The sequence below is a fragment of the Stigmatopora nigra genome, chromosome 11 (assembly GCF_051989575.1).
Source record: "Stigmatopora nigra isolate UIUO_SnigA chromosome 11, RoL_Snig_1.1, whole genome shotgun sequence".
Classification (NCBI taxonomy): Eukaryota; Metazoa; Chordata; class Actinopteri; order Syngnathiformes; family Syngnathidae; genus Stigmatopora; species Stigmatopora nigra.
In genome coordinates, this window is record NC_135518.1 from 14,800,797 (window position 1) to 14,823,198 (window position 22,402).

Below are 22,402 nucleotides of genomic sequence, written 5' to 3' on the forward strand. Positions count from 1 at the left end.
TTTTCAGTATTTGTTTCGACTCGGTCTTTTGCGTCCGGAGTTTGCTGTCTGTGATGTGTTGTCCGTCTGTCTTTCCGTCCGTCTGTGTTGAATTTTGGTAACCTAAACATGTGCTACCCTCCTAAAAAAAGCTAAAGTCCCCACGGAAGAGACGGGGACCTTTGAGCTTCCAACTCTGAGGAAAAGCACTCCGGTCGTAAGGGAGGAAGTGGAGCCAGAGCTGGAAAAGTTTCAACTCAAGAAAATTCCCACCCTGTCGCCCGAGGAGGCCGCAGAAGAGCCCAGACTTCTGGAGGCCACCAAGACCACGCAGATGGAGATCATCCAGATGGTGCACGAAGAACGCACCTCGGAACTGGCGGTGACCACCAGGAGATCCGGAGAGGAGAGGACGGCAAAAGACAAAGTCGAGCTAGAGAGGAAGCTGGAAATTCCAAAGCCCAAAGCAGAAGTAGAAAAACCAGACCGTCCGTCCAAATGGAGTCGCACAAAAGCAAGCCCCGAAGGCGAGAAAGCCGGCGAAGCCCCTCCCTTGGAGAAAACGCCCAAGGTTCCCCAGAAGGAGGAGCCGGCCCCTCCTGCTGCCGCCTTGAAAAAGGTCAAGAAATTGCCCTCGGAAAAAGAGGAACCGGAAGTTGTCACGCTCAAACCCTTCCAGAAGCCCACGGAAGCCACAGAGGCGCCACCCGCCGCCAAAGGCCACGCGCCAGAGGGGGACGCGCCGGCTTTCCAGAAGGCACAAAGGACCCCCGTGGAGAGAGAGGCCGAGGAACCAACTGAGAAAGCCCAGAAAATGCCGGCGCCGGCCCGGGAGCCCCCGGCAAAGCCACGAGAAGCGCTCCCCAAGGAGAAGCCCGAGGAGGCAGAAGCAAAAGCGCCAGTAAAATTCAAGAAAACTCCAAAAGTCCAGCCCGAGCCGGAGCCGGAGAAGATCAAGCTCAAGCCCGTCCCCCGTCCTTCAAAAGAAGGCGCCGAAGCCGAAAAGCTGCCGTCCGAGGGCCGAGAGAAGAAGGCGCCAGAATTGCCAGCCCGCCGCCCACCGCCTACTCCGGAGGAAAGAGCAGAAGAGAAGGTGCCGGACGCTCCGCCCAACAAGTCCGCCGTCACTCCTTTGACTGAGGAGAAGACAAAGGAGCCAGAGGCGGACAAACCCGAGAGCCTTCCCCCGGCCACCAAAGAGCCCGAGAAGATGGCGGAGCAGGAACCGGACAAGCCCGAGACCCTTCCGGCGCAGGAGAAAAAACCAGAGGAGAAAAAAGCAGAGGAGGTAAAGGAGCCCCCCCAAGCGGTCCCCCCCAAGAAGACTCCACCGCCCCAGCCCAAAAAGCGCGTCACCCCCAAGACCAAAGAGCAAAAAGAGCCGGTTTTGACGCCCCTAGAACAGCTCAAGAAAATCCAGTTGAAAAGGGCGCCGTCACCCTCCGCCAAAGTGGAGAAGGACAAAGAACCCCAAAAGATCCCGGCCGTGGACAAACTGAAGAAGACGCCCAAAAGCCCGTCGCCGGATTCCCCGGAAGCCGTCACCCTGAAAAAGGTCCCCAAAGCCCCCTCGCCGGAAGAGCGCCCGAAGAAAGTGGAGCTGAAGAAGAGCCCCTCGCCCAAAGAGGCGGAAAAGACGGCCGTCCAAAAGACTCCCAAAAGCGTCTCGCCGGAAAGCATCCCCCTGACCAAAGAAGTTTCTCCCAGCGCCGTCAAGGTGAAAAAGATGGACACCCAGCCGGAGGAGGAGGTGACCGAGGAGGACTTTTGGCTGGACGAGGCGACCGAGCCCCAGGAGGACGAGGTCTGGGCCTGGGAACTGGTCCCCGATCAAGACTGGGAAGGTGAAGGGGAGGAGGGCGCCGTGGAAGCGCCCGGGGCCACCAGGAGAGGTGAGACCTCCGAGGGCGGGCCGCAGTCAAGAAGCGCCCCCTTTTCATCATCTCCACTCACTGCTTCATCTTCATACCGCCTCATCCTTCTTTTGGTGGATCCTCCATTCACTGGTCGTGATTTCATTGATGTCATTGATGTCCATGTGTGTCCCGTCTCATCTTCATGTCATTTTTTTTACTTCATTGGATGCAGTAACACAGTGCAACACTCAATCTCCCCCATCCTCCCTCCTTCCATTCACTCCCAGAACACCCCAATATCTCCCATCCCTCACTCTCATTTCTCCACCACACATTCATGATAATCCACTGCAAAATTGGCAACAGGGGTCTCAAACTCGCTGCCCTTTTTAGTTTTTTTAAAATGATATCCATTGAATCCATTTAAAGTAGAAACGTCATCCGCCATGGGCGTTTGAGACCCCAGAGATTGCGCCTCAAACTCACTCATGCCTTGTTTTGTCTCTCTCTCAACAGAAGGACAACCGACAGAAGAAGCAGCGAGAGGAAGAGGACGTGGCCTGAAAGGTAAGTTTCCCGGCGGCCCGATGGACCCTAACCGGGGAATCGGACCCCCTTTGAGGTCTCTCCTCGGTCCTTCAGCCAAGCTGACGCCGTCGCCCGGCGAAGGCAGGGGGAGGGGCCTGAGGCCCGGCGGGAAGGGCCCCTCGCCTCCGGAGGAACCCTTCGGGGGATTCAAGCTGAAAGCCGTCCCGCTCAAGTTCATCAAGAAGCTGGAGGACATCGTGCTGCAGGAGGCCGAGTCCATCGGTTCCAACGCCGTCTTCGAGTGCCAGGTGTCGCCGTCCACCGCCGTCACCTCCTGGATGAAGGACGGCGGCAACTTGCGCGAGAGTCCCAAGCACAAGTTCACCTCGGACGGCAAAGACCGCAAGATGGTGGTCAAGGACGTGCAGCTCTCCGACACGGGAGAGTACACCTGCGTGGCCAAGAATGCCGGCAAGGAAATCACTTGCACCGCCAAACTGGTGGTGGAAGGTGGGTAGACGAGGCCAGACCTTCCCATCTTTCCTTTGGGGCTCGACTTGAAGCTTAAGCTTTTTTCTTTGATTCTCTCGTTCCTCTATGTCTCTCTCTCTCTTTCCTCTACAGAGCTCCCCGTCAAATGGATCAAGGAGTTGGAGCCGGACATGTCCGCCGTGAAGGGTCAGCCGCTCTACTTGACCTGCGAGTTGAATAAGGAGAGGGACGTGGTGTGGAGAAAGAACGAGGAGGTCCTGAAAAGACAGGAGAACAAGTTCCAGATCAACGTGATCGGCCTGGCCCACGCCCTCACCATCCAGAACGCGGCGGACGAGGACGCCGGCTGCTACTCCTGCGAAGTGGCCGACCAGACGGAACTCAAGACCGCCACCAACGTCAAAGTGACCGGTGAGTGCCCGGACGTCCGTCCCTCCCGTCCACCTCGCTCTGGGGATTCTGAGCGCCCGCCCTGGTCACGCAGAGCTGATCAAGGATTGGCTGGTCAAGCCCCTGAGGGACCAGCACGTGAAACCCAAGGCTACGGCCACCTTCAAGGGCGAGCTGTTTAGGGACACGCCTAACTGGAAGTGGATGAAGGGAGACAAGGAAGTCACCCCCTCCGACAAGGTGGAGATGGTCAAGGACGGCAAGACCCTCACGCTGACCATCAAGAACTGTCAGCCCGACGACGTGTCGGACTACTCGGTGGAGGTGGAGGGAAAGGTCTACGCCGCTAAGCTCACGCTAGGAGGTTTGGACGCCGTCCTCGGTCTCTCTCTCTCCGGTGGCGTCTCCCGGGCCCGACGGACGGCTACTTGTGCCGGCAGAGCGCGAGGCGGAGATACTGAAGCCGCTGACCAGCGTGGAAGTGTTCGAGAAGGAAGACGCCGCTTTCGAGACGGAGATATCGGAGGAGGACGTCGCGGGGCAGTGGAAGCTCAAAGGGGAGCCTCTGACCAGATCCCCGGTAAGGTCCGATTCCCGGACTGGAAAAACCTTTTCGCCGTTTGACTTGGCTCCTCCTCCTCCTCCTCCTCCTCCTTCCTTTAGAACTGCGACATCCAGATGGAGGGTGCCGTGCGAAGGCTCAAGTTGAGCAATTGTCAGCTGGAGCAGGCGGGCGAGGTGTCCTACCAGGCGCTCAACGCCGTCACCAACGCCATGCTGACGGTCAAAGGTAAGCCAGATGGACCACTTGCCAGCGCTGACTTTAGGGTAAGCTTTGATAGAGGAGCTGGAGTCCAAAAGAGGGTGGCGCTCTTGGGGTTTTCTTTGGTATTTCTGTTTGCCGGCCTTAAGGGTCGGCGCTCTTTGTCCCCGGCGGTTGACGCCGTCCGTCTCCGTTTGGTGGCTTTTCCACGGTCTTGGGGGCCCGCAATCTTTGTCTTAACGTTTCCGGTGGGCAGAGGTGACGGGGAACTGCGTGGTGACACCCTGTGTGTGGCCCTCTCGCCGTCCTCCGTCCTCAGAAATCCCCATGGAATTTGTGGTGCCGCTGAAGGACATCAGCGTGCCGGAAAAGAAGCAGGGCAAATTCCAATGCGCCGTCACCCGGGACGTCCCCAAGGTCATGTGGTACAGGGGAAACGACGTCATCACCCCCGACGCCAAGTACGACGTCATCGACGACGGCAAGAAGCACATGCTGGTCATCAACTGCTGCGAGTTTGACGACGAAGACCAGTACAGGATTGAGGTTTTGGGCAAAGAGTCCAAGGCCAGACTGACGGTGGACGGTAAGTGGCGGTCCGCTGGCGGCGCTGATGCGCCCACCGCGCCGCCCACGGCGCCGCCCCCATCCGTTCCCTAACTCACTGTCCCGGCTCGCGGCCACGCTTTGGCGCTCTTAGGCATCAGGCTGAAAGTGATTGGGCCGCTGAAAGACCAAACGGTGAAGGAGGGCAGCACGGTTCGCTTCGAACTGGAGCTCTCCCACCCGGAGATCCCCGTCACCTGGTTCAGGAACGACGTTAAAATCCACCCCGGCCGAACCGTCTTCCGGCACGTGGACGGAAAGCGCCACGTGCTGGAACTCAAGGACGTGACCCTGGACGACACTTGCCAGATCAAGGCCGAGGCCAAAGGACTCGCGTCCGCGGCCAACTTGACCGTCATAGGTAACCTTTGCGTCTTTCCGTCTTTTGTCCCGTCTTTGTTTCGCCTCGGCTTCCTCGGTCCCACCCTCCGTCCCTTTCCAGAGGGAGACGCCTACTTCACGGTCAAGTTGCAGGATTACACGGCGGTAGAGAAGGACGAGGTGGTCCTGGAATGTGAACTCAACCGAGACGTTGAGGTGGTCTGGTACCACGACCAGGAAGAGGTCAAGCCCTCCAAAATGCTCGCCGTGAAGGCGGAGGGCACGCGCAGGACGCTGGTCCTGGGGAAAGTGGCCCACCGAGACAAGGGACAGTATGTGTGCGACTGCGGGACGGACAAGACCGGAGCCACGCTTCACATTGAAGGTAAAGAGCGAGTCGGCGCTTGCCAGATCCGGCGTCCCGGCTGGCGCCATGCCTCCCGTCCCCTCCCGTCCCCTCTCTTCCCGGCTTCCCCGCTCCCTCGCTCTTCTTGCGGCTAAACGGCGGGCCCTCTTCCGCGTCAGCCCGCCAAGTCAAAGTGCTGCGGCCCATCTACGGCGTGGAGGTGTTTGAGGGCGAGACGGCCCGTTTCGAGGTGGAGCTGAGCGAGGACGACGTGCACGGCCAGTGGAAACTGGGCGGTCAAGTCCTGAGTCCATCTCCCGTACGTCAAAGTGGCACCAACCGAACGTGGGTGTGGCCTGCCCCATCTTGAAACTGAGAAGCCTTTGGGCGTCCGCAGGACGTGGAGATGGTGGAGGACGGCGCCAAGCACACCCTGGTGCTGTACAACTGCCGGCTGCCTCAGACCGGCGAGGTTTCTTTCGACGCCGCCGACGCCAAATGCTCGGCCAACCTGAAAGTCAAGGGTGAGCGCGGCACGGCCCGGGTCGACCGCCTTGGCCCCTCGGCCCGGCCCCTCGGCCCGGCCCCTCGTTAACCACCTCGCTAACCACATGGATGTCGGTCGACAGAGATTCCCGTCACTTTCATTACGCCGCTGGCCGACGTGAGCGTCTTTGAAAAGGACGAGGCCAGGTTCGAGCTGGAAGTGTCTCGGGAAGTCAAGAACTTCCGTTGGTTCAAAGGCTCCGAGCCGCTGTCCGTCGCCGACGACGACGACAAGTACCGGCTGCTCCGGGAAGGAAACAAACACACCCTGGTGGTCAAATCCGCCCGCTACGAAGACGAGGCCAAGTACCTCTTTGAGGCCGAAGACAAGAGGACGTCGGGGAAGCTGATCATCCAAGGTAGCGAGCGGAAGGGATGCGCTTTGGCTCTTGAAAAAAAAAAAAAACACAGGCTCTTTCGACGCCCGTACTTATTTGTATTGTGAAAACGCCGCCGTCTCGAGACGGCCGCTTCTTCCGCCGTAGCTCGGTCGAATTGGGGCCCGCCGGGCTCCGCCGGGCTCCGCCGGGCTCCGCCGGGCTCCGCCCTCTTGATAATCTCGACAGCCGCAGTCGGCCCCGTCCCGGCGGGTCCGGACGGGCGGATCGCCAACACGCTCTTTCGTGTGTCAGGTATCCGTCTGGAGTTCCTCAAAGCCATCAAGGACGTGACGGTGAAGGAACGCGAAACGGCCGAGTTCAGCGTGGAGCTGTCCCACGACAACGTCCCCGTGGTCTGGTACAAGAACGGCGTGCGCCTGCACCCCAGCAAGGTGGTGCACATGGCCGACCACGGCCGCTTCCACACGCTGGCCTTCAAGGAGGTCTCCGTGGACGACACCTCCATGATCAAGGTGGAGGCGGCCGATAAGTCGGCGGAGGCCATGCTCACCGTCCTGGGTCAGTACGTCGCTCCCTCCCAAGCGTGGGCGTGGGCGTGGCCTGGGACAGCGGGGCACGCGCCTTCAATCAACCGCCGCCACGTCTTACAGAGGGCGACCTCTACTTCACGCGCAAACTCCAAAACTACACGGCCATCGAAAAGGACGAGGTGTCCCTGTCCTGCGAGCTGAGCAAGGCCCACGGCCAAGTGCGCTGGTTCAAAGACGGCCAGGAGATCTTCGCCTCCAAGAAGGTCCTGATCCAGTCGGACGAGAGGAAGCGCACCTTGCTGATCCGCAAGGCGGCCAAGAGCGACAAGGGCACCTTCAGCTGCGACTGCGCCACCGACAACACCTCGGCGCAACTCGACATCGAAGGTCAGTCGATGATGGCCTTTTCCCCTTCCGGCCAGTCTTGGAACCGTCTTCCTTTTCTGGAGGGGCGCTTCTTGTCCCAAGTTCCGCTTTTTCTTCCGGGGTGGGGGGTCTGGGGTTTCCGCTTGGACAGAGTCCACACTTGATTGCTCCCCACTTTTTTCACCTCTTTCCAAGTTATTCCAGCAACTCTTACGTGTGTCAAAGTGGCGGCCCGGGGGCCAAACCTGGCCCGCCGCCTCATTTTGTGTGGCCCGAGAAAGTCAATCACGAGTGGTGACTTTCTATTTTAGGATCAAATTCAAATGAAGAGTAGAGACGTAGATCATATTTCCTGATTTTCCCCTTTTTAAATCAATCATTGTCATTTTTAATCATTTTTTGGTGTTTTTAGGTCAAAAAGCATTTGGTAAAATCTAAAAATAAATATATGGAAATATTTTCAGTTTTCCATGTTAATATTGAAAATAATTTTTAAAAAATGGAATATTTGATCCAGTTCTTTTAATCCAATGAAATTGTTTCGATGGTCCGGGAAATGGATTTGATGTTATTGCGGCCGATAACATGATAGAACCCAGTCCCCCCCCCGTCCCCCCCCCCTTACTTTGTCTTGCGCCCACTAACGCAAACGTCTTCCCCGGCTGGCGTGGCAGAGCGCGACATCAAGGTGATGCGACCGCTCTACAGCGTGGAGGTCACCGAGACCGAGACGGCCACCTTCGAGACGGAGATCTCCGAGGAGGACCTCCACGGCACCTGGAAGTTGAAGGGCGAGACCCTCCACCCCACCGCCGTGAGCTGGCGCCCCGCCCCCGCCCCCGAGCCCGGGCACTGCCCCGCCACCCTCCTCTCTCCTGACGTGTCGTTCTTTAGGACGTGGAAATCAGGGAGCAGGGCGCCAGGCACACCCTGATCCTCTTCGACTGCCGCAAGGACATGGCGGGGACAGTTGACTTTGCCGCCGCCAACGCCACGTCTTCGGCGCAGCTCCGCGTCAAAGGTGACCGAATGTTTCCGTGTGGGCCCGACCGGGGCCTCCACTTTGGCTCCTTGGTATCTTGTTTTTCCGGAGCAAGGCTAGAAAAGGGCCTCACTTGGGAGTTCAACGCGTTCTTACTTTTGACAACTCTTTCTGTACAAAAAGTGGGAGCCTCAATGCACTCCGTTTTCTATAATGTGTCTTCTCCTCGCCCCCCACAGCCCGAGTGGTGGGCCTGGCGCGGCCGCTGAGCGACGTGACGGTGACGGCCGGCGAGACGGCCACCTTCGAGTGCGAGCTGTCTTACGAGGACGTCCCCGTGCAGTGGTTCCTGGAGGGAGTCCGATTGGAGGCCAGCGAGCGGGTGAGTCCGCCGTCCGTCCGTCCCCCGTCCGTCCCCCGTCCGTATCCGGCACCTCGGCCTTGTTAACCGGCGCAGCACGGGTGCTCCAGTTTCCTCCCTCGAAACCCTTTTTTCTTTCTTTCTCCCTTTCATTTGGACCCGCAGGTGCTGCTGAAGTCAGAAGGTAAAGTCCACAGCCTAACACTGCGGGACGTCCGGCTGGAGGAAGCGGGACAGGTCCGGCTCACCACCAAAGACTGCCAGACGGAAGCCAAACTCATGGTCAAAGGTGGGGCTGCGAAAAGTCCAGGCGGGACTCGGGCGGGACCCGGGCGCCGTCCCGCCTCCGCGCTGACCGACGGCGTTCTGGTTCAGAGCCGCCGGTGGAGTTCACCCAGCCGCTGGAAGACCAGACGGTGGAGGAGGAGTCCAGCGCCACCTTGGAGTGCCAGGTCTCCCGGGACAACGCCGAGGTGCAGTGGTTCCGAGACGGACAGGAGATCCACAAGAGCAAAAAGTACGAGATGCTGGCAGAGGGACGCAAGAGGACGCTGCTCGTCCAGGCCTGCGTGCCGGACGACTCCGCCACCTTCTCCTGCGCCGCCAAAGAGTTCAAGACTTCCTGCTTCCTCAACGTCGAACGTGAGTCACCGGGGACCGGGGGACCCCGGCCGAGCTCTCCGCTAAAGAGCCAGGCGGGCTAACCCGCGCCTGTCTGCACGCAGCCCTCCGCGTGGAGTTCTCCAAGCCGCTGCACGACGTGGAGGTGCCGGAGAAGGAATCGGCCAGGTTCGAGTGCGAGGTCTCCAGGGACAACGTCAAGGTGAGTCGGTCCCGCTCGCCTCCGCTTCGGCGGGCGGCCGTCTCACATCGGGTCGTCTCGCCAGGTTCTCTGGTTCAAGGACGGGAGCGAAATCCGAAAGGGGAAGAAGTACGAAATCGCGGCCGAGGGCCGCCGCCACGTGCTCGTCGTACACAAGTCGCTGATGGACGACGAGGCCGAATACGAATGCGACGCCAAGACGGCCAAGACCTCCGGCGTGCTGACGGTCATCGGTGAGGAGGGGCCCCCTAAACGGCCGGCGGGAGACTGGGACTCGGGCTGACGGCGGCGGCGGCGGGGCTTTTTTCTCTGACAGAGGAGGAGGCCAGGTTCACCAAGAACCTGTCCAACGTGGAAGGGATGGAGACGGACAGCGTCAAGCTCATCTGCGAGGTCTCCAAGGCCGACGCCGACGTGACCTGGTACAAGGGAGACGAGGAGCTGCCGGAGGGCGGACGCTACGAGCACATCGTGGACGGCAGGAGGAGGATCCTCCTGGTTCAGGACCTGAAGATGTCCGACGCCGGCGAGTACAACTGCAGGCTCAGTCCCAGGGTCAGAACCTGCGGAAACCTCAAGATTAACGGTAGGCCTTCTTTTGCTCTTCCTACGGTATTTTTCTTGGCCCACCCGCCGAGCCACTCACCCGGCTCCGCGTCTTTCAGAACTGGCGGCGGAGTTCCTGTCCAGGCCGCGCGCCGTGGAGGTGGTGGAGGGCCAAAAGGCCGAGTTCACCTGCACCGTCTCCAAAGACACCTTTGAGGTCAGGTGGCTGAAGGAGGACAAGGAGCTGGAGGCCGGGGACAAGTACCAGATGAGCGGCGACGGCAAGAGGAGGACTCTGCTCATCGCCGACTGTCAGCTGGGAGACGAGTGCAAGTACGTGGCCCTGATAGGGACCACCAGGGCCGGCGCCCAGCTCACCGTACTGGGTAAGTGGACCGAGCCACGGGACGGCTACGGACCGGAGATGCGGGCCCGCGTGTGCGGGGAGGCTAACCCCACCGATGGCGGTCCGCAGAAAAACTGAAGATCGTCACGCCGCTGAAGGACACGGAGGCCGGCGAAGGCCAGGAAGTGGTTCTGAACTGCGAGGTGAACGACGAGGGGGCCAAGGCCAAGTGGCTGAAGGACGGCCAGACCATTTTCGAGAGCGCCAAGTACGCCCTGCTCCAGCGAGACAACGTCTTCTCGCTGAGGATCAAAGACGCGCAGATGGCCGACGCCGGCCACTTTGCCATCCAGCTGAGCAATCAGCGTGGGGAGCAGGCCAAAAGCTCCTGCGGGGTGCTGGTCAAAGGTCAGCCGGACGCCGGCAGAGCGTCACACCACGTGGCTCCGTCGAGATGGCCCGGCCTGACGTGGGATTTTGTCGCCCCCCAGAGGAGCGTTTGAGGATTGTGGTTCCGCTGGAGGACGTGGACACCCAGGAGAAGAAGACGGTCAGCTTCTGGTGCAAGGTCAACCGCCACAACGTCACGCTGAAGTGGTGGAAGGCCGGCCAGGAGGTGGTCTTGGGCAAGCGCCTGGTCTACCGCGTGGACAAGGACAAGCACACGCTGACGGTCAAGGACTGCACGCTGGCCGACGAGGGCCAATACAGCGTGGTGGCCGGCGACGACAAGTCCGCGGCCGAGCTGATCATCGGCGAGGCGCCCGCCGACTTTGCCATGCGGCTGAAGGACCAGACGGTGGTGGAGTTCGAGGACGCCGAGTTTGCCTGCAAGCTGACCAAAGAGAAGGCGGCGGTCAAGTGGTACAAGGACGGACGGGAGATCCGAGAAGGTCCCAGGTGCCAGACTCTCGCGTCCTCTCCGCTCTTCTCCACCTCTCGTTGGAACATCCCGGGGGGGGGGAAATAACCTTGCTCTCCTCTTCAGGTACAAAGTAGAAAAGGACGGAAACATGTGCTACCTGCGCATCAGAGAGTGCCGGCCGGATGACGAGTGCGAGTACGCCTGCGGAGTGGAGGACAAGCGATCCAGGGCCAGGCTCTTTGTCGAAGGTGAGAGACACGCCCGACACCCCGGGGAGCCTCGTCTTCTCCTCCTCCTCGTCCGGACCCCGCCAAATCTGGATTGTCTTCCGGCAGAGACCCCGGTGGAGATCGTCAGGCCCCCGAAGGACGCCCTGGAGCCGCCCGGCTCGGACGTGGTCTTCGAGGTGGAGCTCAATAAGGACAGGGTGGAAGTCAAGTGGTTGAGGAACAACATGACGGTGGTGCAGGGAGATAAATACCAGATGATGAGCGAAGGGAAAGTGCACAGGCTGCAGGTTTGCGAGATCCGGCCCCGAGACCAGGGACAGTACAGGGTGGTGGTCAAGGACAAAGACGCCACCGCCAAGCTGGAGCTGGCCGGTAAGAAACAAAGTATTTGCGGGAAGCCACTCGCTTAGGATAGACACTGACTGGCCCGGCCATCTTTCCTAAACCATTTTCACGACTTTTTGCAGCGGCACCCCAGATGAAGACCACCGACCAAAACTACGTGACGGACGCGGGGAAACCGCTGGTCATGGCGGTCCCTTACAACGCCTACCCCCAAGCCAAGGCCGACTGGCTGTACCACGACTGCAGTCTGCCTCAGGAGAGCGTCTACACCTCCACGGACTGCACCGAGTACCGCATGAAGGAGCCCAAAAAGTCGGACCGGGGTCGCTACAAGGTGGTGGTCACCAACAAACACGGAGAGTGCCAAGCCTCCGTCAACCTGGACGTCATCGGTAGCCATTTCCGTCTGGCCCGTCGCAAATGCCCGCGCCGGCACGGTCGCTCTCAAACCCGTTTTTTTCCCGCACGCCAGACGTCCCGGGGCCCGTCAAGAACCCGCAGGTGGTCGACACCGCCGACGGCGAAGTCAGCCTGGCGTGGGACGAACCGGACGACGACGGCGGCAGCAAAGTCACAGAGTACGTGGTGGAAAGACGGGACGTCAAACGCAAGACCTGGACGCTGGCCACCCAGCACGCCGAGAGTCCCGAGTACACCGTGATCGGACTCCAGAAGGACTCCATGTACCTGTTCCGGGTCTGCGCCCGAAACCGAGTGGGGAGCGGACCTTTCGTGGAGACGGAAGACCCCGTCTGGGCCAAGAACAAGTTTGGTACGCGTAAAATTGACGGGAAGGCGGGTCAAAGTCTCCGGTCGTTATTGAAAAATGTCGCCCTCTTCAGGTGTCCCCGACCCCCCTCAGAACGTGGTCGTGGGCAACGTCTCCAAGTTCGGTTGCAGCCTGTCCTGGGAGCCGCCCCAGTCGGACGGCGGCTCCCCCGTCACCTCGTACATCGTGGAGCTCCGCGACAGGACCTCCGTCAAGTGGACGCCGGTCCAAGTGACCACGGCCGAGGAGCTGAGCGCCGTCATAAACGACGTCATCGAGAACAAGGAGTACATCTTCAGAGTCAAGGCCGAGAACAAAGCGGGGGTGGGGAAGCCCACCGCCGCCACCTACCCCATCAAGATCATGGATGCCATCGGTGAGTCCCGGCGGCCCGGGGAATGGCGGCGCAGCCCGGGGAATGGCGGCGTCACCTCCCATTTGTCCCCCCCCCCCCGTGTCCCACAGAGCGCCCCAGCCCGCCACAGAACCTCGTCTGGCAGAACCAGAACAAGAACTCGGTGCAGCTGAGCTGGGAGACTCCGCTGAGCAACGGCGGCAGCGTGATCACCGGCTACATCCTGGAGCGCCGCGAGGAGGGCACGGACAAGTGGCTCCGCTGCAACACCCGCCTGTGCCAGGACCTCTTCTTTAAGGTGGCGCTCGCTCAAACAGACTGCGTTCCCAATCCGGACACCGAGTACATTGTTGTCTTTTCAGGTCACGGGCCTCACCTACGGAACAAGTTACAATTACCGAGCGTTTGCGGAAAACGCCGCCGGGATCTCCGAGCCGTCCAACGTGGTGGGACCTCTGCTGGCCGACGACCCGCACAGTGAGTGCTGGCGAGCGGGGAGGAGCTTCCCGTCTCGGCGGTCGCCCGTCCTCACGCCACTTTGCCACCGCTTTGCCCCTTCGCAGCCGCGCCCACCATGGACCTGAGCGCCTTCAAGGACGGCCTGGAGGTGATCGTTCCCAACCCGCTGAGCATCAGGGTCCCCGTCGGCGGATATCCCATCCCCGTGGCCAAGTGGACTTTCGGGGAGAAGGAGCTGACGGCGGACGACCAACGCGTGGCGGTGGCCACCCGCTTCACCTTTGTGGAGCTGGTGGTTTCCCCCAGCGTCCGTCCGGACAAAGGCACCTACACCTTGCAGCTGGAAAACGACGTGGCCTCGGTCTCCGGAGAGATCCAAGTCAACGTCATCGGTGGGGAACGCCGCGCCATTCCTCCGTCCCGTCCGCGTACGGGGCCACCCTTGACGGCCTTTGGTCTGCCCGGGGCTCTATTTCAGCCGCGCCCAGCGCGCCCAAAGACTTTAAGGTCCCGGAGGTGACCCGGCAGCACGTTCAGCTAAGCTGGGAAGCTCCGGACCACGACGGGGGAAGTCCCCTGACCGGCTACCAGGTGGAGAAACGAGAGGTTTCCCGAAAGACCTGGGTCAAGGTACCGAAGCTTAGCCGAGGTTTCCGGCCGCCTCCGCCGCCGCCGCGTCCACTCACCCACGCGTTCCCTGCGTCAGGTGGCATCGGGCATCCAGGACCTGGAGACCACGGTCACCGACGTGACGGAAGGCAAAGAATATCTCTTCAAGGTCACGGCCTGCAACAAGTGCGGACCGGGAGAGCCGGCGTACATAGACGAACCCGTCAACGTCTCGTCTCCGGCCAGTGAGTGCCCGAGCGCTTCCTCTGGCGGGACCCAAACGCGGATCGGTGAGCGTCCTCCCCTTTGACCCCCAGCCGTCCCCGACCCCCCGGAGAACCTGAGGTGGAGGGACAAGTCGGCCGACGGCATCTTCCTGACGTGGGAGCCCCCCAAGTACGACGGCGGCAGCGGCATCCGCGGCTACAACGTGGAACGTTGCCAGAGAGGCAGCGACCGCTGGGAGTCCTGCGGCGACCTGCTCCCGGAGCTCAAGCTGCAGGTCACGGGTCTGACCGAGGGCCAGTGGTACGCCTACCGAGTGCGAGCGCTCAACCGACTGGGAGCCAGCCGCCCCTGCAAGGCCACGGATGAAATCCAGGCCGTGGATCCCATAGGTGAGACCTGGGGGAAAAGCCCGAGGGCAGTCGCCGGCGTCTGCCATGGGGCGGGGTGGCCAACCAACCGTCGTTTCCCGTTGTTCCTTCTCCAGAGCCGCCAGAGATCCACTTGGACGCCAAGCTGCTGGCCGGCCTGACGGCCAAGGCCGGCAGCAAGATCGAACTCCCCGCCGAGGTGACGGGCAAACCCGAGCCCAGGGTCAAGTGGACCAAGGCCGACCTGGTCCTCGTAGCCGACGACAGGGTGGACATCGACACCAAAGCGGGACACTCCACCGTCACCGTCTCCAAGACCAGACGGGACGACAGTTCCACTTACATCATCGAGGCCACCAATAGCTGCGGCCGAGCCACGGCCACCGTCGATGTCAACATTCTCGGTAGGCCAAGAGGTTCCGGGGCGGGCCCCCTTTTTGTGTTCTTTGTTTTGACGTCCCTTTCCGCCCCCCTCAGATAAACCCGGCCCCCCCGCCGCCTTCGATATCTCCGAGATCACCAACGAGTCGTGCTTCCTGGCCTGGAACCCGCCTCGGGACGACGGCGGCTCCAAAATCACCAACTACATAGTGGAGCGGCGTGCGGCCGACAGCGAGGTCTGGCAGCGTCTCTCCTCCACCGTCAAGCAGACCACCTACCGAGCCGGCGGCCTGCTCAAGTTCAAGGAGTACATTTTCCGAGTCTTTGCCGAGAATCAGTATGGCGTGGGCCCACCGGCCGCGCACGTACCCATCGTTGCCAGATATCCCTTCGGTGTGTACCTTTTTTTGCATCCTTTGAACCGGAACCAAAGTGGCTTTGAGTTGTTCTTGAAGACGAGCGTTTCGATCCCTCTTCCCGTCTTTCCCAGACACCCCCGGTCCCCCTTACAAGCTGGAGCCATCCGACATCGCCAAAGACTCGTTGACTCTCAGCTGGTACGAGCCGGACGAGGACGGAGGAAGCCCGATCACGGGCTACTGGGTGGAGCGCTACGAGCCCGACCACGACAAATGGATCCGATGCAACAAGCTCCCCATCAAAGACACCAACTACAGGTTTCTTGAGAAAATTCGATCGCACTTAACTTTGAAACCGTACAAGTCTACCAGATGGCAAGGCTCTGACACATGCTTTCTTCTTTGTCTTCAGGGTCAAAGGCCTTCCCACCAGGAAAAAGTACAAGTTCCGCGTCCTGGCCGAAAACCTGGCCGGAACCGGAAAACCCAGCGAGGAAACCGAACCCATCCTGGTTAAAGATCCCATCGGTAAAAAGACTTTGGACCCCGGCCGCCTCGGGCGGGAAACACCCCGGCTTTTCCGGCATTTGTGAAAAGCCCCCGACTTTTCCGTCAGATCCTCCGTGGCCGCCCGGCAAACCCACGGTGAAGGACGTGGCCAAGACCTCCTGCTCCCTGACGTGGACCAAGCCGGAACACGACGGGGGAGCCAAGATCGAGGGCTACGTGGTGGAGATGCTCAAGAGCGGCACCGCGGATTGGATCCGCGTGGCCGAGGGCGTCAACCTCACCGAGTACTTCCTGAAGGGCCTGATGGAGAAGCAGGAGTACTCCTTCAGGGTGCGAGCCTTCAACGTGGCCGGAGAAAGTCAACCCAGCGAGCCCAGCGACCCGGTCCTCTGCAAGGAGAGACTCGGTAAGCCCAAACCATACAGCTACTCGGGCTACTAAGTCTCGGTGGCCATCCTCACCGTGCCACCTCCTCCCCTCCCGACAGATCCGCCTTCCGCCCCCCGCTGGCTGGAGGTGACGGGCATCAGCAGGAACAGCGCCGACCTGAAGTGGAGCGTCCCGGAACGCGACGGCGGTTCGCCCGTCACCAACTACGTGGTGGAGAAACGCGACGTCCGGCGTAAAGGTTGGCAGGCGGTGGACACCACCGTCAGAGAGCTCAAGTACTCGGTGACGCCGCTCAACGAGGGCTCGCTCTACGTCTTCCGCGTGGCGGCCGAGAACGCCGTGGGCGTCGGCCCCTTCTGCGAGCTGGAAGACTCGGCGCTGGCCAAGGACACCTTCAGTGAGTCTCCGCCCCGTAGCCGATCCGCTCGGAGCCGGTCGACGTCCCCGTGGTCAATGGCGTTGTGCCTTTTTTTTTCTTTCCAGCAACTCCTGGGCCGCCGTACGCGCTGGCCGTCGACGCCGTCACCAAGAGATTCGTGGACCTGCAATGGGAGGCGCCCAAGAATGACGGAGGCCGACCCATCCTCAGGTATTGCTTCTGAGCGGGAGGCGTGCGAGCCAAATAGTCTTTGCGTCAACTTGAATTTCGGCGACCCGTTCACCGAGACGTCACGGCCGCCGCAGGTATTCCATCGAGAAGAAGGAGAAGCTGGGAACCCGTTGGGTCAAGTGCGGAAAGACTTCGGGACCCGACTGCAAGTACAGGGTGACGGACGTGATCGAGGGAACGGAAGTTCAGTTCCAGGTGCGCGCGGAAAACGAGGCCGGCACGGGCCACCCCAGCGAACCCACCGAGATCCTCGGCATCCTAGATCCCACAGGTCAGTTGAGAAAAGGGCCACCGGTGGTCCTCGTCTCGGGCCAAAGCCCCCTAATCTCGGCTGGGCTCCCCCCCCCCCCCCCGACCCGCAGGCGTTCCGTCTCCTCCCCTGGAGCTTCACGTGACCGGCGCCGGGCGGCAATTCCTGTCCATCGACTGGAAACCTCCGCTGAAGGACGGCGGCTCTCCCGTCACCGGCTACCACGTGGAGATGTGCCGGGCCGGCACGGAGAAATGGATGAGGGTCAACTCCCGTCCCGTCAAGGAGCTGAAGTACACGGTGCGGGAAGGCGTGGTGCCCGACAAGGAGTACATCCTGAGGGTCAGGGCCGTCAACTCGGTGGGAGACGGCGAACCCTCCGACATCTCCGAGAACGTGGTGGCCAAAGACTCGGACTGTGAGTGTCCCGCCGCTCCGGACTTCTCTCCCTTTCTTCCAGTCGTCTGACGCGGGCGCGGCTTTGCTCGGCTTTGCTCGGCAGGCAACCCCACCTTAGAATTCCAGACTCTGGACCTGGTGGTGGTGGAGACGGAAAAACTGGACATCCCGGTTCCCTACAGGGGCGTGCCCTCGCCCAAAATCACTTGGCACAAAGGCGGCAAGGAGCTGAAGGCCGACGAGCGCCTGGGCTTGAGGTGGGTGCTGCCGCTCAGCAGGATGCTTTTTGACCACCCTTGACGGCTCGCAGTTTGTGTCCAAAGTAGACACGTGGGACACGTATCATTTCATTTTGAAGTAGCGTGCTAAGTGAAGCCGTGATTTGTGTTCGCCAGGCAAGAGTACACGTCCTGCCACCTGGAGGTGGCCAGTAGTCTTCACTCTGATGCGGGCCAGTACAAAGTCACCCTGGAAAACAAACTGGGAGCGGCCAGCGCCACCATCAACGTCAAAGTCATCGGTGAGCCGGCGCCGTGGGCGCATTTCTATTCCTCCCCGCGGCTTTCTAAGCCACCTCCTTCCGGACGGCAGGACTTCCGGGCCCGTGCAAGGAAATCCTGGCCTCCGAGATCACCAAGAGCACCTGCAAGGTCTCGTGGGATCCTCCCGATTACGACGGGGGCACCCCGGTTCTTCACTATGTGCTGCAGGTCAGTGGGTCGGAAGCCGCTCTGGCGACTTGAACTCTCGCGACCAAGGCTACTTTTTCCATGATCGCGGCCACGTCTGCCCTATCCCCGACCGTAAATCCTCCCTTTTTGTCCCGTCAAAGCGTCGCGAGGCCGGCCGCAGAACGTACGTCAACGTGATGTCCGGGGAGAACAAAGTCAGCTGGAACGTCAAAGACCTCATCCCCAACGGAGAGTACTACTTCAGGGTCCGGGCCGTCAACAAGATTGGAGGAGGGGAGTTCGTGGAGCTCCGCAACCCGGTCATCGCTCAGGACCAGAAACGTAAGAACCGACGGCGGTCGAGTCCTTTGTCCAGACCACATCGGGAAGAGAAAAGAAAAAAAGCCAGTCATGTCCCACCCGCTTCAGATCGTCCCGACCCGCCGGTGGACGTGGAGACCCACAATCCCACCTCGGGCACCGTCACGCTGACCTGGAAACCTCCCATGTACGACGGCGGCGCCAAGATTATGGGTTACATCCTGGAGCGCCAGCTGAAGGGCCAGGACACCTGGGAAAGGTGCAACGACTTCCTGGTCCCGGTGCTCTCCTACACCGTGAGAGGGCTGGCCGAGGCCGAGAGCTACGCCTTCAGGGTCCGAGCGGAGAACTCGGCCGGCGTCAGCGATCCGTCTCGCGCCACCCTCTTTGTCAAGGCCTTGGACGCAGTCGGTGAGGATACTCGCTGTGGGGGCGGGGCCACCGGGGGCGCTCGTTCGGACTCCCGCTCGCTCAGCTCCGCCTTCTTCTATTTGTCATCAGACGCTCCAAAGGTCTTCCTGAGCGGCAGCCTTCAGTCCGGCCTGGACGTGAAGCGGGGCGGCGACATCCGCCTGGTGGCCAACATCTCCGGCTCGCCTTACCCCGAGATCACCTGGTACCGGAACGAGCGGGCGATCCGGCCCGAGGCGCCGCGCGGGAGGTCGGAGAGGGCGCCGAAAAAGAAGGTGGACAAGAAGGAAGAAGCCAAGGAAGGGGCTGAAGAAACCGAGAAAGAACAAGAAGAAGGAGCGCCGAAGGTCGAAGAGGAGAAAAAGAAGGTGGAAGAGAAAGAGGAGGCGGCCGAGGAAGAAGTGGACTACCCGACAATCGGCGAGCGGCTCAGCATCGACAACGGCCGCAGGGGCGAGTCCACGGCCGTGGTCAAAGACTCGCTCCGCCCCGACCACGGCGTCTACACCGTCAAGGTGCAGAACGACCACGGCGTGGCCTCGGCCACCTGCCAGGTCAACGTCCTGGGTGAGAACTCCGCTTGACCCGACTCCCGGCCCAGCTCTCCGGTGCCTGACCCCCTTTTTTTTCCTTCTATGATCTCAGACACCCCCGGACCGCCCGTCAACTTCTGCTTCGAAGAGGTGAGGAAGAACTCGGTGATCTGCAAGTGGGATCCCCCCAAGGACGACGGCGGCAGCGAGATCATCAACTACACGCTGGAGAAGAAGGACAACTCCAAGATGGAGCTGGGATACAGCTGCGTCACCTCCACGCTCAGAGGGTGCCGCTACCTGGTGCCCAAACTCATCGAGAAGAAGGAGTACATCTTCAGAGTGGTGGCCGAGAACAAGTACGGGGCCGGTCCTCCCTGCGTCTCCAAGCCCGTCCTGGCCGAGAACCCTTTCGGTACCAAGAGTCTCTCCGACCACGAGTTGCTTGCTTGCGCTTTTTGAGGTAGCTGGTTTTTGATGACTCGCGCTCTCCTCAGAACCCCCCGAGGCTCCCGAGAAGCCCGAGATCGACGAGGTCACGGCCCACAGCATGCTGGTGATGTGGGACCGGCCCGACGACAACGGCAGCCCCATCCTGGGATACTGGGTGGAGCGCCGCGAGATCAACAGCTCCCACTGGGCACGGGTCAACAGGTGGGGGACGCCGCCAACCCTTCCAACTCTGTCTCCGTCTCGTAACTTTGACGTCTTCTCCAGGGAAATGGTTTCCCCCACCGAGTTAAATGTGGAGGGACTGGTGGAGGGCCTGACGTACATCTTCAGAGTGGCGGCCGAGAACCAGGCGGGCCCCGGAAAGTTCAGCGTTCCTTCGGATCCCAGGACGGCGCAAGCCCCCATCCGTACGTGGATTTTCCCGCCCGGGCCCATCTGCGCGCTCACCGGGGTGAACACGGTTGCTCTTCCTTTGCACAGTGCCCCCCGGACCGCCCGTCCCTCGAGTGGTGGCCACCACGGATCACTCCATCGATGTTGAGTGGGACGCGCCCGCCGACAACGGTGGAGGAGAGATCCTTGGATACCATGTGGACAAGGTGCCCGCCCACCGACTCACTTGCGCCGGATGCAAAAACGGGAAAAGTCTGCTTATCTTTCTCTCTCTTTTTTTCTGCAGACCGTGGCCGGCTCCAAAGACTGGTCCAGGTCCACGGAACGCCCTTGGAAGACCAAGGCATTTACCGTGTACGGAGTCCGCGAGGGCGCCAAATACCTGGTCCGAGTCATCGCCTGCAACGCGGCGGGAGAGGGAGCCCCGGGTTTCACCGAGTCGGTCTTCGTCAGGAATCCCGCAGGTGGGCCTGGAGGCCGACGGCGGACGCCGCCCCCGAATCAAAGGCGGCGCCGTTCTCATTGGCGCTCCCCGCTTCGCCCCCGCAGAAATGCCCGTGGTGGAGCTGGACGTTTTAGTGAAAAACGGCGTGGTGGTCAGGGCCGGCGAGACGGTCCGTGTCCCGGCGCTGGTCACCGGCAAACCCTATCCGACCATCACCTGGACCGTGGACGACGCCAAACCCGACAAGGCTCGCGTGGAGATCCTCAGCGAAGGAAACAACAGCACCGTCTTCATCAAGAGCGCGCAGAGGAAGGACTGCGGCAAATACTCGGTCTCGGCGTGCAACCCCAGCGGTATCAGGTCTGCCTTCACTCGGGTGGAGGTCATGGGTAAGCGCCCGTCGGCATAAAGAGCCACTTTTCGCTGGGCCCGCGGAGAGACGGACGGAAACCTTCCCGCCGGCAGATGTCCCCGGGCCGGTCACTGAGCTGAAGCCGGTGGTGGTCACCAGAAAGATGATCTTCCTGAACTGGGATGACCCCGAAGACGACGGCGGGAGCGACCTGACGGGTTTCCTGGTGGAGCGCAAAGACGCCAAGATGCACACGTGGAGGCAGCCCGTGGAAACCACCTCCTCCAAATGCGAGTGCGTGGGCATCATGGAGGGACAGGACTACATGTTCCGCGTCAGCGCCAAGAACAAGTACGGCATGGGACCGCCGGTGGAGATAGGACCCATCGCCGCCGTGGACCCGCAAGGTGAGTCTCCGTCGGAGACCTCCGTCGGAGACCTCCGTCGGCGACCCCGGCGGCTCTGCGTGACGCTGTGGTCGGCGCAGGTCCGCCCTCGCCCCCGGAGAAGTTCCACTACACGGAGAGAACCAAGAATTCCATCACGCTGGCCTGGAAGCCGCCTCGCAACGACGGAGGCAGTCCCGTCGTGGGCTACTTTGTGGAGAAGAAGCGGCAAGACAAGCAGGCCTTTGAGCCCTGCAACGCCCAGATCTGTCCCGACATGAGCATGACCGTGGAGGGTCTGGAAGAAGACTGGATGTACGAATTCCGCATCAAATGCGCAAACCTGATCGGGGAAAGCGAACCGTCCATCCCGCTGACCGTGGTCATCCAAGACGACGAAGGTAATAATTAATAATGAGCTGGCCGGGTCACCCGGCTTGACCACAAAATGTCTGGTGTCCGTCCCGCCCAGTGGCCCCCGAGATCCACATGCTGAAGACGTTCAAGGCCGACAGCGTGACGGTGAAGAAGGGCGAGCCCGTGGAGATCCCCGCCGACATCCTGGGCCTGCCCATCCCCAAAGTGGAGTGGTCCAAGGACGACGTGGCGCTGGGCGAGCCCACGGAAAATCTGCTGATGGAGACGGCCACCACGGGCAGGATGAACTGCACCAGCACTCTCTCCATCCCCTCGGCCGGCCGCAAGGACCGGGGCGGCTACACCGTCACCGCCTCCAACAACATGGGCTCCGCCAAGCACACCATATCGGTCATGGTCTTAGGTGAGTGCAAGAGCAGTTGAAGCCAGACTGAAGGCCCAGACGGAAGGCCCAGACTGAAGGCCCAGACTGAAGGCCCAGACTGAAGGCCCAGACTGAAGGCCCAGACTGAAGGCCCAGACTGAAGGCCCAGACTGAAGGCCCGGACTGAACCTTCTCCTTCTGCCCAGATCGGCCGCTCCCTCCCAGGAACGTGGCGGTGTCCAACATCAAGGCGGAGTCGTGCCAGCTGCAGTGGGACGCCCCCCTGGACGACGGTGGCAGCGAGCTCACCAATTACATTGTGGAGAGGAAGGAAGTGATGGAGGAGGAACCGGAAGAAGGAGAAGCTGAGCCCCAGTGGGTGGAGCTCACTAGCACCGTCATTGACAAGAAGTACCGGGTAGGTCCCGCTAGGCCCGGGCTCGCTA

At 61.1% G+C, this 22,402-nt stretch overlaps 1 protein-coding gene across 1 annotated transcript in view; it reads left to right on the forward strand.

The window, feature by feature from the left end:
* The window catches only part of ttn.2 (titin, tandem duplicate 2), a 144,223-nt gene that overhangs the window by 57,219 nt on the left and 64,602 nt on the right, over positions 1–22,402 (forward strand). The window contains exons 103-164 of the mRNA XM_077727514.1: positions 114–1,871; positions 2,352–2,402; positions 2,478–2,873; positions 2,988–3,266; positions 3,340–3,609; positions 3,686–3,825; positions 3,909–4,035; positions 4,328–4,594; positions 4,709–4,975; positions 5,057–5,320; positions 5,461–5,600; positions 5,679–5,805; positions 5,911–6,186; positions 6,460–6,726; positions 6,819–7,085; positions 7,739–7,878; positions 7,959–8,085; positions 8,286–8,428; positions 8,573–8,696; positions 8,783–9,049; positions 9,133–9,230; positions 9,295–9,463; positions 9,547–9,816; positions 9,896–10,162; positions 10,252–10,530; positions 10,614–11,022; positions 11,111–11,235; positions 11,323–11,589; positions 11,685–11,954; positions 12,035–12,334; positions 12,405–12,707; positions 12,797–12,984; positions 13,049–13,163; positions 13,250–13,537; positions 13,624–13,775; positions 13,852–13,999; positions 14,072–14,371; positions 14,467–14,754; positions 14,828–15,124; positions 15,222–15,408; positions 15,503–15,618; positions 15,707–16,006; positions 16,088–16,387; positions 16,474–16,579; positions 16,675–16,871; positions 16,963–17,268; positions 17,353–17,506; positions 17,645–17,769; positions 17,841–17,959; positions 18,082–18,262; positions 18,350–18,652; positions 18,743–19,219; positions 19,298–19,600; positions 19,683–19,839; positions 19,903–20,045; positions 20,119–20,237; positions 20,318–20,495; positions 20,581–20,865; positions 20,942–21,235; positions 21,316–21,615; positions 21,687–21,995; positions 22,163–22,374. Of these exons, the coding sequence (XP_077583640.1) occupies positions 114–1,871; positions 2,352–2,402; positions 2,478–2,873; positions 2,988–3,266; positions 3,340–3,609; positions 3,686–3,825; positions 3,909–4,035; positions 4,328–4,594; positions 4,709–4,975; positions 5,057–5,320; positions 5,461–5,600; positions 5,679–5,805; positions 5,911–6,186; positions 6,460–6,726; positions 6,819–7,085; positions 7,739–7,878; positions 7,959–8,085; positions 8,286–8,428; positions 8,573–8,696; positions 8,783–9,049; positions 9,133–9,230; positions 9,295–9,463; positions 9,547–9,816; positions 9,896–10,162; positions 10,252–10,530; positions 10,614–11,022; positions 11,111–11,235; positions 11,323–11,589; positions 11,685–11,954; positions 12,035–12,334; positions 12,405–12,707; positions 12,797–12,984; positions 13,049–13,163; positions 13,250–13,537; positions 13,624–13,775; positions 13,852–13,999; positions 14,072–14,371; positions 14,467–14,754; positions 14,828–15,124; positions 15,222–15,408; positions 15,503–15,618; positions 15,707–16,006; positions 16,088–16,387; positions 16,474–16,579; positions 16,675–16,871; positions 16,963–17,268; positions 17,353–17,506; positions 17,645–17,769; positions 17,841–17,959; positions 18,082–18,262; positions 18,350–18,652; positions 18,743–19,219; positions 19,298–19,600; positions 19,683–19,839; positions 19,903–20,045; positions 20,119–20,237; positions 20,318–20,495; positions 20,581–20,865; positions 20,942–21,235; positions 21,316–21,615; positions 21,687–21,995; positions 22,163–22,374 (15,401 nt within the window). The remainder of the gene's footprint in view (positions 1–113; positions 1,872–2,351; positions 2,403–2,477; positions 2,874–2,987; positions 3,267–3,339; positions 3,610–3,685; positions 3,826–3,908; positions 4,036–4,327; positions 4,595–4,708; positions 4,976–5,056; positions 5,321–5,460; positions 5,601–5,678; positions 5,806–5,910; positions 6,187–6,459; positions 6,727–6,818; positions 7,086–7,738; positions 7,879–7,958; positions 8,086–8,285; positions 8,429–8,572; positions 8,697–8,782; positions 9,050–9,132; positions 9,231–9,294; positions 9,464–9,546; positions 9,817–9,895; positions 10,163–10,251; positions 10,531–10,613; positions 11,023–11,110; positions 11,236–11,322; positions 11,590–11,684; positions 11,955–12,034; positions 12,335–12,404; positions 12,708–12,796; positions 12,985–13,048; positions 13,164–13,249; positions 13,538–13,623; positions 13,776–13,851; positions 14,000–14,071; positions 14,372–14,466; positions 14,755–14,827; positions 15,125–15,221; positions 15,409–15,502; positions 15,619–15,706; positions 16,007–16,087; positions 16,388–16,473; positions 16,580–16,674; positions 16,872–16,962; positions 17,269–17,352; positions 17,507–17,644; positions 17,770–17,840; positions 17,960–18,081; positions 18,263–18,349; positions 18,653–18,742; positions 19,220–19,297; positions 19,601–19,682; positions 19,840–19,902; positions 20,046–20,118; positions 20,238–20,317; positions 20,496–20,580; positions 20,866–20,941; positions 21,236–21,315; positions 21,616–21,686; positions 21,996–22,162; positions 22,375–22,402) is intronic.